This window comes from Dendrobium catenatum, unplaced genomic scaffold (assembly GCF_001605985.2).
Source record: "Dendrobium catenatum unplaced genomic scaffold, ASM160598v2 fragScaff_scaffold_205, whole genome shotgun sequence".
NCBI classification, from domain to species: domain Eukaryota; kingdom Viridiplantae; phylum Streptophyta; class Magnoliopsida; order Asparagales; family Orchidaceae; genus Dendrobium; species Dendrobium catenatum.
The window spans coordinates 251,442-265,485 of record NW_021318667.1 but is presented as its reverse complement, the minus strand read 5'-3'; the positions used below and the strand labels follow the sequence as shown (position 1 = coordinate 265,485).

Below are 14,044 nucleotides of genomic sequence, written 5' to 3'. Positions count from 1 at the left end.
AGACACAAAACTATAACCAAAATATAAAAGTTTAACTTTAATATAAAAAGTTAAATATATTAAACATTTTAATAATATTTTTTAGAGAAATAAAATTAAACTACTTATATACAATAAGAAGTGCACTATTAAAATTCTTATGAACACAACCATATTAAAATAAAAGAATATTCGGTTAGCAGAGAAAAGTAATGAGTTCCTTATTTATTTATATTATTTTATTTGTCCATCAAATCGTCGAAAAGGAAAGCCGCATTATTAAAAGACGAAAATTTTCTACGAAACCGGCGGCGAAGCTTCGTCGAAGCTCACTCCCACTTCCAATCTCTCCCACCCTTTAACCTCCCCACCCCTCCTTCCTACTTCTCCCACCCTCATTAAATTCTCTCTCTAGATATCTTCTGTTTCTTTCTCCAAAGCGCTTCTCTTCCCTCGCCGGAATTCATGAAGCTAATAAGCTACGCCGCCTTCTTCTCCAAGAAATTGAAATCCAAGATCAAGAAGAAGACCCGCAGCGAATCATCGTCCTTCCGATCGTCGGCGACCAACTCTTCTTCGGACGATTTGACCCCTAAATCCGTTATTCCCCGCCACGAATTCTCTGTCGCCGTCTCCGATCTCTTCGGCGTCTTCGATCGCGACGGCGATGGTAAGATCACGAAACGAGAGCTCGAGATCGTTCTGCGCAGGCTCAGCCGCGATCCCCCAACCGACGACGAGCTCACCTCCATGGTTGCAGAAATAGATCGCGACGGCGATGGTTGCATCAGCCTCGAGGAATTCGGAGCAATCGGCGTCGAAACCCTAGGCCCTCCTGCTGGAGGCAGCGAGCTCCGCGACGCCTTCGCCGTTTTTGATGCGAATGGAGATGGTAAGATCTCTGCGGAAGAGCTTCTCGGCGTCTTCCTGGCCATTGGAGACTGCGGATGTACTATGGACGATTGCCGGCGGATGATCGGCGGCGTGGATTCCGACGGAGATGGTTATGTTTGTTTTAGTGATTTTGTCCGGATGATGGACGGACAGAGATGATTGAGAGCTATGAACGGACGGTGATGATGGATGGGAGGTAGAAATTTTAAATAAATAAATAAAAGTAAGAGAATGTAAGTGAAAATATCGAATAGTCCATTTAATTGTGATTAAAGGATTTTTGGGGCTGTGTAAAAAAGAAAATTACTTTGTTACCTAATTGTTGGAGTACAAGAGAATTGTCAATTATGGAAAATTGTTGAATATGTTGAAATAAATGTGGCTGTATTTGGTCAAATTTGCTAATAAATATTTTGAACTTTACTCTCTTATTTAAATTTGTACTTAATATATTCAGAGAATTCTCTATTATATTCCAAAAATATGATGTATAATTTTTCAATCAATAAATAGCTGAAATTTTATTAGTTTAAAATTTTAAGATAATTAAGCACTAGTGTTGTCACATCAAGAAATTTATTTGATTGAGCATGGAGCTTGATGCACTATTTGAACTACAAATTTTTTTATATTAGTAACTTTAATTTTTGTAAACTTCTAATTAGAACATACAACATAATGATAGGAATTTAATAAACTTAAGATTGCGCAATTCTAACTTCATTCTAACACATAAATGGGGTGCTTGAATTTTTTGTCGAGATGATTAGAATGTCACTCGCTAGAAAATTATAAATAGGCTTATTCTTATACTTTTGAAGAGCCAACATTGTTAATTACGTGCACCAATATTGATGTCTACAATTATTAGTTAGCCCAATGCATGTTGTTTGTGCAAAAATTGATGTTTGACATCATTAACAATGCTTACACTATTAATTATCATTAATAATGTCGATGCATGCCGTCACTAATAAAGTTAATGTCCTCTGTGTTCTGGTATTTTTCTTTTCCTCAATTCCCTCAACTGCGCTTACCTCTTCCTTTCGATCAAGTGTGGGGAGTACTCGCTTCATTTAATTAAGCTCGAGGCAAAAATCATGCCGAAAATTTCAAAATTTAAATTCGGGATCATTTGAACTCCGATTTCAGCAAACTTATAGTCAAACTTAGTGTCTCGGAAATATGAACCCAACGACACCAAATACGGCTCAATCTGAGCCTAAATGAGTCCAAATCAAGGACACGAAGCACTATTGGAAGCTTCGTACCACTGCTTGAGTTACCAAACGGTTTCCAAACATGACGAGCTTATAATCGAATCGAGCGGGTCAACGAGAAGAATCCAACGAGCCAAAGATCGTCGAATTCAGAAATCATTCCAAATGTCTGACGAACGATACACACTCAAGGGATTCAATATCGGCCATCCATCCAACCACTGCCCATTTACCCTTTATCTCTCACCTATTTATGGGTCATGCCACTCCAGAAATCTATAAATAGACCCCTCATTTCTCTTGAAAAGGGACCAAAGCAAGAAGAGAAGAGGAGAAGAGAAGGAAGATAATGAAGAAGCTCCTCTTCGACCACTGCCCGAATTTCGCCGGACCACCGCTAGACCACCACTTGAGGCCCTCACTTTCGCCAGACCACCACCATAGGCCCTCACCTCTGCCGGACCATCTCCTGACGCTGTTTCTATGCTGGACCCCCACTTGTGGTCCTCACCTCCATCGGACCACTGCTGACGTCGTTGCTGCACCGGACCACCACTTGAGGCTCTCACCTCCGCCGGACCACCGCCTGACGCCGTTGCTTCACCAGACCACAACATGTGCGCCTCACTTTCGTCGGACCACCATCTAAGGCCCTCACCTCCGCCGAACCACCACCTGACGCCATTGCTCCGCCAGACCACCACTTGAGGCCCTCACCTCCACTGGACCACCGCCTGATGCCTTTACTTTATTGGACCACCACTTGAGCCCCTCGCCTCCCCTGGACCACCGCCTGACACTGTTGCTCTGCCGGACCACCACTTGAGGCCCTCACCTCCATCGGACCACCTCCTGATGTCGTTGCTCCGCCAGACCACCACTAGAGGCCGTCACATCTACCAGACCATCGCCTTGCATTATTGCTCTGCCAGACCACCACTTTAGGCTTGGACTTCTGCTGTGCTTGACTCTCAGAGTTCTCCCAAAGTGTCGCCTTTCTACAATGGCCTTTTAGACCCCAGTCTTCTGCCGACTATGGTTCTTCTGACCTCTGTTACCTACTATGGTCCTTCCGACCTCCATCACTAGACAACAGTCTTTTTGACACCAGTCACCTGCTGACTACGATCCTTCCGACCTCCGTTGCCTACGATGGTCCTTCCGACCTCCATCAATAGACAATGGTCTTTCAAACCCCAGTCTCCTGCTGACTACGATCCTTCCGACCACTATCACCTACTATAATCCTTCTGACCTCCATCAACAAACAACGATCTTTCTGATCCTGGTCTCCTGCTAACTACGGTTTTTCAGATCTTTGCCTCCTACCGACTACGATACTTCTAACATTCATCACCAGACAACGAACTTTCTGACCTCTATCCTATCGACTATGGCTGTGCCGACAAAACAAACACATCTATGTTGATTATTGTAACTCCCATTATGTAATGCGCTCTGTATGACATACATTTGTAACATCAAGCCAATGCATTCTCCCTAAGAAGGGCCTCATTTGTAATCGACTGCAAATACTAGTGGATTCATTTAAACTGGGCCAGGCCCCTTATTTTTTTTCCTTTTTTAGGGGTTTCCATATAAAAACTCTGGTGTCTCTTTTGAACGCTACACCCTCTCACTTATTTGATTGTGTGCTGGATCTTCGTACAATGCTAAGATGTTAAACTATATACTTCTCTACCACCTTGAATACTCTAGGACGCAACAGTTTGGTGCCGTATGTGGGAAAGTGATTCCCGATTGGGGGATAATTATTGCTCCAATCTCAAAAGATTGTCAATATCAACTTCTTGACATCATTCATTGCTGCATCAATATCATATGAATAAGATATGGACTGGGGGCAACTTTGACTCCAACTATAGTCAAGAAGATCCTTCCAATACTTACAACATCAAGATGATATTTCATGAAAATCTCAACAAATGCAATGATTCTTTTGATCAATAATAAGCTTCATACAGTCACCTGCTGTATTTCTACTCCATGGGCAAGGTCTTGATCTCGACCTCAAAAAGGCAGTAACGGTCTAAACAAAGACCCTTCTTTACCTGTGATTCGGGATACACGCAGCGTTCGCCTCCCTCGAATCAAGGAAAAATCAATCCCAGGGGGATTCGATTCATCATCTTCCATACAGGTTAACATCATTGTGCAAGGCTCTGACATATAATCTTGGATAGGTCCTACATCCTTGGTGGATTCTCTCGACCTCTTACATATAGGTTAACATCATTGAACAAAAGCTCTGACATACAACCTCGGATAGGTCTTACATCCTTGTTGGATTCTCTCGACCTCTTCCACACAGGTTAACGTCATCGAGCAAGGCTCTAACATACAACCCCAGATAGGTTTTACATCCTTGGTGGATTCTCTCGACCTCTTCCACACAGGTTAATGTCATTGAGCAAGGCTCTGACATATAATCTCAGATAGGTTCTACATCCTTGGTGGATTCTCTCGATCTCTTCCATACAGGTTAATGGCATCGAACAAAGGCTATGACATACAATCTCTGATAGGTCTTACATCTTTGGTGGATTATCTCGATCTCTTCCACATATATTAACATCATCAAGCAAAGCTCTGACATACAACCTCGAATAGGTCTTATATTCTTGGTTGATTCTCTCAACCTCTTCCACACATGTTAACGTCACCGAGCAAAGGCTCTGATATATAACCTCGAATTTGTTTTACATCCTTGGTGGATGCTCTCGAGCTCCTCCATACAGGTTAATATCATCGAGCAAAGGTTCTGAAATACAACCTCAGATAAGTCTTATATCCTTGGTGGATTCTCTCGATCTCTTCTATACAAGTTAATGTCATCGAGCAAAGGCTCCGACATAAAATCTTGGATAGGTCTTACATCCTTGGTGAATTCTCTCCACCTCTTCCACGCATGTTAACATCATCGAGCAAGGCTCTGACATACAACCTCGGATAGGTTTTACATCCTTGGTGGATTCTCTCGACCTCTTCCATAAATGTTAACGTCATCAAGCAAAAGCTCTGACATACAACCTCATATAGGTCATTCATCCTTGGTGGATCCTTTTAACCTCTTTCATTTTGGTTAACATCTCTAGAATGCCATTGATGGACTTCCATTGGGCTTCTCCATAAAGTTAAATTTATACCCGACGTCAGACATCTTCCTGTCGCCAGACTTTTGTTGGGCTTCTACTCGATGCTGAATTTCCTCCCGTTGTTGAATTTTTGCCCCACGTAACTTTTATCAGAATTTTACCCGATGCTTAGCTCCTTCCCATCGCTGTACTTATACACGTCGTAGGACTTTCATTAGAATTCTACCTAACACTGAGCTTCTTCCTGTCTTCGGACTTCGGCCCGTCAATGGACTTTCGTTGGTCTTCTACCTGATGCTTTACTTCTACTTGACATCAGACTTCTGCCCGTCATCGTACTTTTACTCGTCGTCGGACTCCTGCCCTTCGATGGACTTTCGTCAATAATCTACCCGATGCTTTACTTCTACTCGACGTTGGACATCTGCCTGCCGTCAAACTACTACCCATCATCGTACTTCTCCCCATCGATGGACTTTCATCAGACTTTTACACGATGTCGTACTTTTACCCGATGTTGAACTCCTACCTATCGACGGATATTCATCAGGCCTTCTACTCGACTCTATATTTCTACATGTCGTCGTACTTCTCCCCGACGTCAGAATTCTATCAGACATTGAATTTATGTACATCGTCAGACTTCTACTCGATGCCAAATTTCCACCCTTCGTCGGACTTCTATCCGTCATCATCCTCCTACCCAATGCCGTATTTCTACCCGACATTGAATTTCTACTCTTCAACGGTCTTTTTAACCTCCCTCCTTAAAGTCTCTCTCCAACCTCCATCTCCAACCAACTAACATCGGAACTCTACATGATCTCTCGAAGAATAGAGGGAGAAGGGGGGATCTCTGAACTTCCTTGCAAAGAGAGGGGCCTTGGAGGACTAATGGAAAGCCTCAATTATAAGAATAGTATGAGAAGTGGGGATCTCCAAACTTTTTTACAAAGAGAGGGGCCTTAAAGGACTAAGGGAATGCCTCAATTATAAGAATAAAGGGAGAAGGAGGATCTCCAAACTTTCTTGCACAAAGAGGGGCCTCGGGCCTGGACAGGGCCAAGGGAAAGCCTCAATTATAAGAATAGAGGGAGAATGGGGGATCTCTGAACTTCCTTGCAAAGAGAGGGACCTTGGAGGACTAAGGGAAAGCCTTAATTATAAGAATAGAGGGAGAAGGGGGAATCTCCAGACTTCTTTGCAAAGAGAGGGGCCTTGGAGGGCTAAGGGAAAGCCTCAATTATAAGAATATATGGAGAAGGGGGAATCTCTGGACTTCCTTGCAAATAGAGGGGCCTTGGAGGACTAAGAGAAAGCCTCAATTGTAAGAATAGAGGGAGAAGGATAGATGGAAGGGGGAGAGGGGGGGGGGGGGGGTTGGTGGAAATTTTTTTTTTTTTGGGGGGGGGGGGGGGAGTATTTATAAGATGAAAAGAGGAGAAAATTTTTTGAAAAAGAGGGAGAATAGGCTTCTAAAAGCTTTTTTGAATTTTCCTAAATTTTTCATAATTTTTTGAATTTTTTTGGAATTTTTTGGGATTTTTTCAGAATTTTTTGGCTTAAAAATTTTCATGTGGGCCCCACAAAAAAATACATAACTGCGCGCTGGCGTGGGACGCGCCGTTTCCAAGACACGTGGTGGTCGGCGGCTGCCGGCCAGCTGGTACGGCTGCCTAGCCATGTCCGGGCCTGATTTTCAGTCCAGACGGTCCAAATTAAACATTTTTTGGGTCCTCAAATATATTTTTCGATGTTCCAGACTCACTTTTGGAGCTCAACGGAGCCTCGATGATAAAGTTTAAGCAAGATTTTAATTTTTGGAACAAAAAATTTTTATGATTCGGCTAATGTGAGATGTCGACACATATATTTTTGGACTTCTGAAGCTTCAACGTACGAAAATTAGTGGGTAATTGATATATCATCAAAAAATTATCTTGATCGAGTATGAATCTCGAGGGGAAAATCAAGCCGAAAACTTCAAAAATTAAATATGGGATCACCTAAACTCTGATTTCAACAAACTTACAGTCAAATTGAGCTTCTTGGAAATACGAACCTAACGACACCAAATTCGGCTCAATCTGATCCCAAATAAGTCCAAATAAAGGACCCAGAGCACTATTGGAAGTTTCATACCACAGTTTAAGTTACCAAACGGTTTCCAAACATGACGAGCTTATAATTGAATTGAGCGAGTCAACGAGGCGAATCCAACGAGCCTAAGATCGCCGAATTCAGAAATCATTAATACCTCCAAACGTCTGACGAATTATACACGATCAAGGGATTCAATACAATATCTGCCATCTATCCAACCACTCCCCATTTACCCTTGATCTCTCACCTACTTACGGTCCGTGCCACTCCAAAAATCTATAAATAGACCTCTAATTTCTCTTAAAAAGGTGCCAAAGCAAGAAGAGAAGAGGAGAAGAGAAGGAAGAGAAGGAAGAAGCTCCTCCTCGACCACCATCGGAATTTTGCCGGACCACCGCCGAAGCTTTGCCGGACCACCACTTGAGGCCCTCACTTTCATTGGACTACCTCCAGAGTCCCTCACCTCCACCAGACCACAGCCTGACGCCTTTTCTCTGCCGGACCATCACTTGAGGCCCTCACCTCCGCCGGACCACCGCCTGACGCCGTTGCTCCACTGGACCACCACTTGAGGCCCTCACTTTCACCGGACCACCGCCTGATGCCGTTGCTTTGCCAGACCACCACCTGAGGCCCTCACATTCATCGGGCCACCACCTGAGTCCCTCACTTCCGTCAGACCATCGCCTGCGCCATTGCTCCACCAGACTACCACTTGAGGCCCTCACCTCCACCGGATCACTACCTGACTACATTACTCTACCAGACCACCACTTTAGGCCCTCGCCTCTGCTGGACCACCGCCTAATGTCATTGCTCAGTCGGACCACCACTTGCAGCTCTCACCTCCGTCGGATCACCGCCTAACGCCATTGCTCTACTAGACGACCACTTGAGGCCGTTACATCTGCTAGACCACCGCCTGGCATCGTTGCTATGCTGGACCACCACTTGAGTCTTGGACTTCTGCCGGACTTGATGCTGAGAGTTCTCCCGAAGTGCCGCCCTTCTAAAATGGTCTTTCAGACCCCAATCTCCGGTCGACTACGATTCTTCCGACCTACGTCACCTACTATGGTCCTTCCAACCTCCATCACCAAAAAATGATCTTTCTGACACTGGTCTCCTGCCGACTATGATCCTTCCTACCTCCATCAACAGGTAATGGTCTTTCAGACCCCAGTCTCCTGCCGACTACGATCCTTCCGACTACCTTCGCTTACTATGATCCTTACAACCTCCATTAACAGACAACGATCTTTTTGATCCCTCTTCTGCCAACTACGGTCTTTCGGATCTTTGCCTCCTGCTGACTACGATCCTTCTGACCTTCATCACCAAACAACAGTCTTTTTGACCTCTATCCTATCGATTATGGCCGTGCGGACCAAAAAAACACATCTATGTTGAGTATTTTAACTCCCACCATATAATGCGCTCTATATGACATACATTTGTAACATCAAGACAAGGCCTTCTCTTTAAAAAGGGCCTTATTTGCAATTGACTGCAAATACTAGTGGATTCATTTAAACTAGGTCAGGCCCCGTGGGTTTTTCCCCTTTTTATGGGTTTCCACGTAAAAACTCTGGTGTCTCTTATGAATGCTACACCCTCTCACTTATCTGATTGTGTACTGGATCTTCGTACAATGCTAAGATGTAAACTATATATTTCTCTACCGCCATGAATACTCCAGGACGCAACAAAACTATTGTTTTTTATGACATTATTTAGGGACCACATTCAAGGTACAATATTTCTTCTATCAATTAATAGCTGAAATTTTATTAGTTTAAAATTTTAAGATAATTAAGCACTAGTGTTGTCTCATCAAGAAATTTATTTGATTGAGCATGGAGCTTGGTGCACTATTTGAACTACAAATTTTTTTATATTAGTAACTTTAATTTTTGTAAACTTCTAATTAGAACATACAACATAACGATGGGAATTTAATAAACTTAAGATTGCTCAATTCTAACTTTATTCTAACACATAAATGGAGTTCTTGAATTTTTTGTCGAAATGATCAGAATGTCACTCACTAAAAAAATATAAATAGGCTTATTCTTATACTTTTGAAGAGCCAACATTGTTAATGACGTGCACCAATATTGAAGTCTAACATTATTAGTTAGCCCAATGCATGTTGTTTATATAAAAATTGATGTTTGGCGTCATTAAAAATGCTGACACTATTAATTTTCATTAATAATATCGATGCATGTCGTCACTAATAAAGTTAATGTCCTATGTGTTATGGTGTTTTTCTTTTCCTCAATTCCCTCAACTGCACTTACCTCTTCCTTTGATTAAGTGTGGGGAGTACTCGCTTCATTTTAGATAATAATTAGAAGACTAGATCATTAACTAAGCGCATCCGCCACCCAATTGTTGTAACTAACTTTAAGTTTGACACCTAAGTTGAACTTTGTAGGAACAATTCCTAACAAACATGCATACACCTTCAATTCTTTTGTGATTACAAAAATTGAGATCATTGATGAAAGCTAAATAATAATAATAAAAAGAACTCTTGATGTAATTTTCACTCTCACAAGGAATTGAGGCCATACTTCTAATAGAATTTGAATTACCTTGCCATAGGCTGCTAGCCGCATCTCATAATTCATGCACCAAAATCTAATGATGGGTGACATCCAATCAAGAAAGCTTCCAAACAGTTATCAACTTATTTGAGGAATTTAGAAAACAAGATGCACTTTGGCAAGAAGAAATAAAGAGAATAACCTATAGATATTACAATATACATGTTAAGGAGAAGATTTTCCAGGCGGGAATGGTCCTATAGAAAGTAGATGCAGTTACTTATCACTCTGAACTCAGCAAACTTGTGAGTATGTGGGAAGGTCCTCACATCATCAAAAGGTAAGTCAATCCAGGAGCCTATCAATTATCAACCTACAATAGGACAGAACAAGCACTCATCTTTCTAGGCACTACTCCCTGCGATGAATCGAGGCTCCAAGGAACATCTTCTAAGGGAAGACCTGACAAACCTTAGTCTCTCAACTAAAAAAATTATCCATTGTGATCTCCCAAGTAGCATGAAACCATGAAGTCCGCCTTTAGGACTGAGCTGAGAGAAAAGAGTGAACTACTCCTTATGGCGAGCAGAGAGAGCCCCAGGCACTTAAGACCTGCATGTGTACCAAAGCCTCTAGCATGAAGGAAAGTTATCTTTATATAAGCTTCCACTGACAACTCCCTGATAAGCGACTAGTGATACACTTAACATTTTGATGAACTTGCCCAAAACATAGAAATAAAATGAGAGAAAATGAAAATTCATCAATCATTCACCCTACACTCAGAGAACTAAGGAAAATTTGTCAAATCTTTTGATACAAATTTGAATATGAATATCTTTATATATATATATATATATATATATATATAGGAATAGAGTTTTATCAAACTCTCCCTCACACCAACATTACAATACCAGTCATTAATATTAGGCAAAAACAAGTAAGCATCCAAACGCATATATTTCTCAGAAAAATATCTCAATAGAATGCTAAAAGATAAACAGAGGTAACATAAGTAAACTTTTTATTCCATGTCTTCTATTACAAGCATCTATACTTATTCATACAAAGGACTTGATCTATTTTCTAATGGAATACATGGAGATCGAACAAGCAGGCCTCACAAGTGGAGTCAAAATGTGCAAGAAACCTCCATGCCCATTTAAACGTTCTGAACGATAAGCTAAGTTAGATGAAAATAATGACCTTCTTCACCCACCCACCCTAGGAGAAACTTTACTCCTAAAACTTCACAATGATAGAATAAGCCAAGGATTGATCTAAGATCATTCTCATTTGAGTATGAATGTCCTGAAGAGAATAAAGAGAGAAAAAGCAATGAATTGAGAAAGAAACCATATGGAATTCATTTCTAATTTATCTTGGTTTATTTTTTATCCCCCTACTACTACCTATTACTAGTATGTCTCCCATATAATGTTGTGAGCACTAATTTGATAGAATTATTCCATGTAGCTATTAACCAACTAACGACCTTCTAAACACCTGATATTGTATATAGATCATTTGCTAATAATTGGAGGCAAATGAATGCCCATACAACAATCACTTCATTTGTTGTCAAATCTTAACATTCGACTTGCCTTCTTTACACTGAGTTTAAGTTATATGAATCCACCAGGCATTGATTCCTCCTTTCAATTTGCTACAAACAAGCTTAACTTGCTTCTCAAAGGGGATTTTCATGAATTCGAAAAATGTCACTACAATTTGCTCCCAATCGAGGTAATTTTCATTGTCCAAATGACCATAAAGAAGGGGATATTGATTTTAACCTTACAATTGATGTGATTTTGATCATTTTAGTGATGTCTCTATGGGGGTGATTAAACTCCAAATCAAAATCAAATATATAGGCCTAATTGTGAAAAGAGTTGCTCTTGCATAAGTCAAGAAATTATGCCTAGGTTAGTTGATACATTTGTAGAGGACATCGAGGCCACTATTTCTTCCACCATCCACCCTTAAATAGATTTGATGCCAAATTGACACAAGTGAAAAGAAGGAACTCAAGAAATAAATTTAGATAAGATTTTCTTTAGAATATGCAAAAGCAGCCATTTAGTCACAATACTCACTATTTATCCTCTATAGGACTAGCAATAAGTATTTGTACATTCAATTTTGATATATTACAGTGGTTGTGATTTCACTATGTTGTATTAAATTTATATTTTGCATTACTACCATTGTGATAGAAATATAATGTATCAAAGATATATATTCTATTATTTTATTGCTTATTCAAACACTGTTTTAGCCATGTTCCAAACTTATTTGAATTATATCTAAATTTTATTCAATCTATATTCCAAACTTGTTAGAATCTTATTCAAACCCTTTTTTTAAATAGTTATAAGTCTTATTGAAACCTTATTCAATGTATCTTTTGAATCTTGTTCAAATTTTATTTGTATTTTATTCAAATCTTTTTCAAATAGATTAGAATCTTAAACATGTTTGAAGTGCAATGAAAATTTTGTTTGATCATAATTCAAACATTTTTTGTTCTTTGTGAACTTGAAAATTAGTCTAAATAAATTTGTCCATAATAAAATTATATACATATTTTTCTAAATAATAAAATAGTTATAATATTTGGCTAATTAGAAGTAGTATGTGTCATGCAAAGTCAAAATTTCCATCTAAATTTGTTGGCTTGCTGAGGAAGGACAATAGTGAATTTCACACAATTATCACTCTTCCATTCTAAATTGGCAAGACATGTATTTTGTGAGTACGTTGCGGGCATTATTACAAAATAGCTATTTTAGAGAGAGAGAGAGAGAGAGAGAGAGACTCCTAAGGAGAAATATTAATCTAAATTTGCTAAAAATTAAAAAATTAAATTAAACTAATAAACAATTTTCTTATTCAAGTTGTATTGTTATTTAATCAAAGGGGCTCCATTGAGTCTATTTATGAGCAACACTATTAAGCTGTTAGTTAATTGAGAAATTTTTATTGAGCTTAGTAACAAGTAGAACATTGAGCATAAAGATAAAATTTCAATTAAATAAGCTACTAAATAAATAAACATTTCAACAAATATATACAAATATAAAAATAATCTAGGGGTGAAAAGACTAAGACTTAGACAAAATTATATATAATGAATTTATAATTGAGATTTAGGTAAGATATTATTGATCTTAAACAAGCATCTTAATCAAATTACTTAAAAAGTTTATTCTTAAGTTTTAAATAATATTATTCATGATCTCAAATTGCAAATTTGTTTATTGATGAATGAGTATTCAAGAAATTGTTTAAGTTTGTTTGATTAGTTAATTAAATGATAATGAATGTGCTTTAACAAAGTTGAGTTATAAATAACTCAACTTTCACTACAGGAAAAATGCCTATTACCAGTGGTTCTAACCAGTGGTTCTAACCAGCGGTTTATGGACCGCCAGTCACACCGGCGGTTTCGCCGGCGGTTTGACCGCCGGCTTTTAACTGCGGCCTGACCGATGGGTTTGGTACGTTAAGCCGCCGGTACTAGCGACGGTCCATAAACCGCTGGTAAACCGCCGGACATCAATATAAACCGGCGGTTTAACGACGGCCTGGACCGCCGTTGATAAGTTATTTTCTGCCGGCGGTCCGGACCGCCAGAAAATCGCCGGTAAATGCCCTAATACGAACAGACTCGCACCGCGCATTTCATTTCTATTTTTTCCTTCTCTCTCTCGTTTCGGTCGCTCTGTCGTCGCCTCCGCTCGCGATCAACTTCCGTTTATCACCGCCGACGAAGCATCTCTGACCGCCGACCCCAATCCGACCGCCGACGTCGTATCTCCGAGCTCCGACCGCCGTCGATCTCACTCAGGATCTCACGCCGCCGTCAACCCTAGATTTTGTATTTTAAGGTAATTTTTATCATTTTTCTTTGATTATTTGTTCTCACTAGACATTTGCAAGTGTTAGAGATTTTTTGGATGATTTAGGTAGTAAAGCAAGAGGTAATGTTGTAATCATTTGGGTAGATCTAAATTTTTTTTTTATTAAGTGTTATTTTAGTTTAGGGTAGATCTAATTTGTTGATTGTGACTTTGGGTTAGAGCAAGATAGGAAGAGAGAGATTGAGGGAGAGAAAAGAGAGGGAGAGGGAGAGATAAAAGAGAGAGAGAGGGAGAGAGAGAGAGAACAAGAG

At 40.0% G+C, this 14,044-nt stretch overlaps 1 protein-coding gene across 1 annotated transcript; it reads left to right on the top strand.

Annotated features, from left to right (window-relative positions):
* Positions 1 to 322: 322 nt before the first annotated feature.
* On the top strand, positions 323 to 1,304 carry LOC110094109 (probable calcium-binding protein CML36). The gene has a single exon (XM_020819263.2). The coding sequence runs from the start codon at positions 445 to 447 to the stop codon at positions 1,030 to 1,032; it is 588 nt and encodes a 195-aa protein (XP_020674922.1). The 5' UTR covers positions 323 to 444; the 3' UTR covers positions 1,033 to 1,304.
* Positions 1,305 to 14,044: the final 12,740 nt, after the last annotated feature.

Bases quoted from the DNA above. Each gene is read 5' to 3' on its own strand.
- LOC110094109 (XM_020819263.2), top strand. From the start codon at position 445: ATGAAGCTAATAAGCTACGCCGCCTTCTTCTCCAAGAAATTGAAATCC.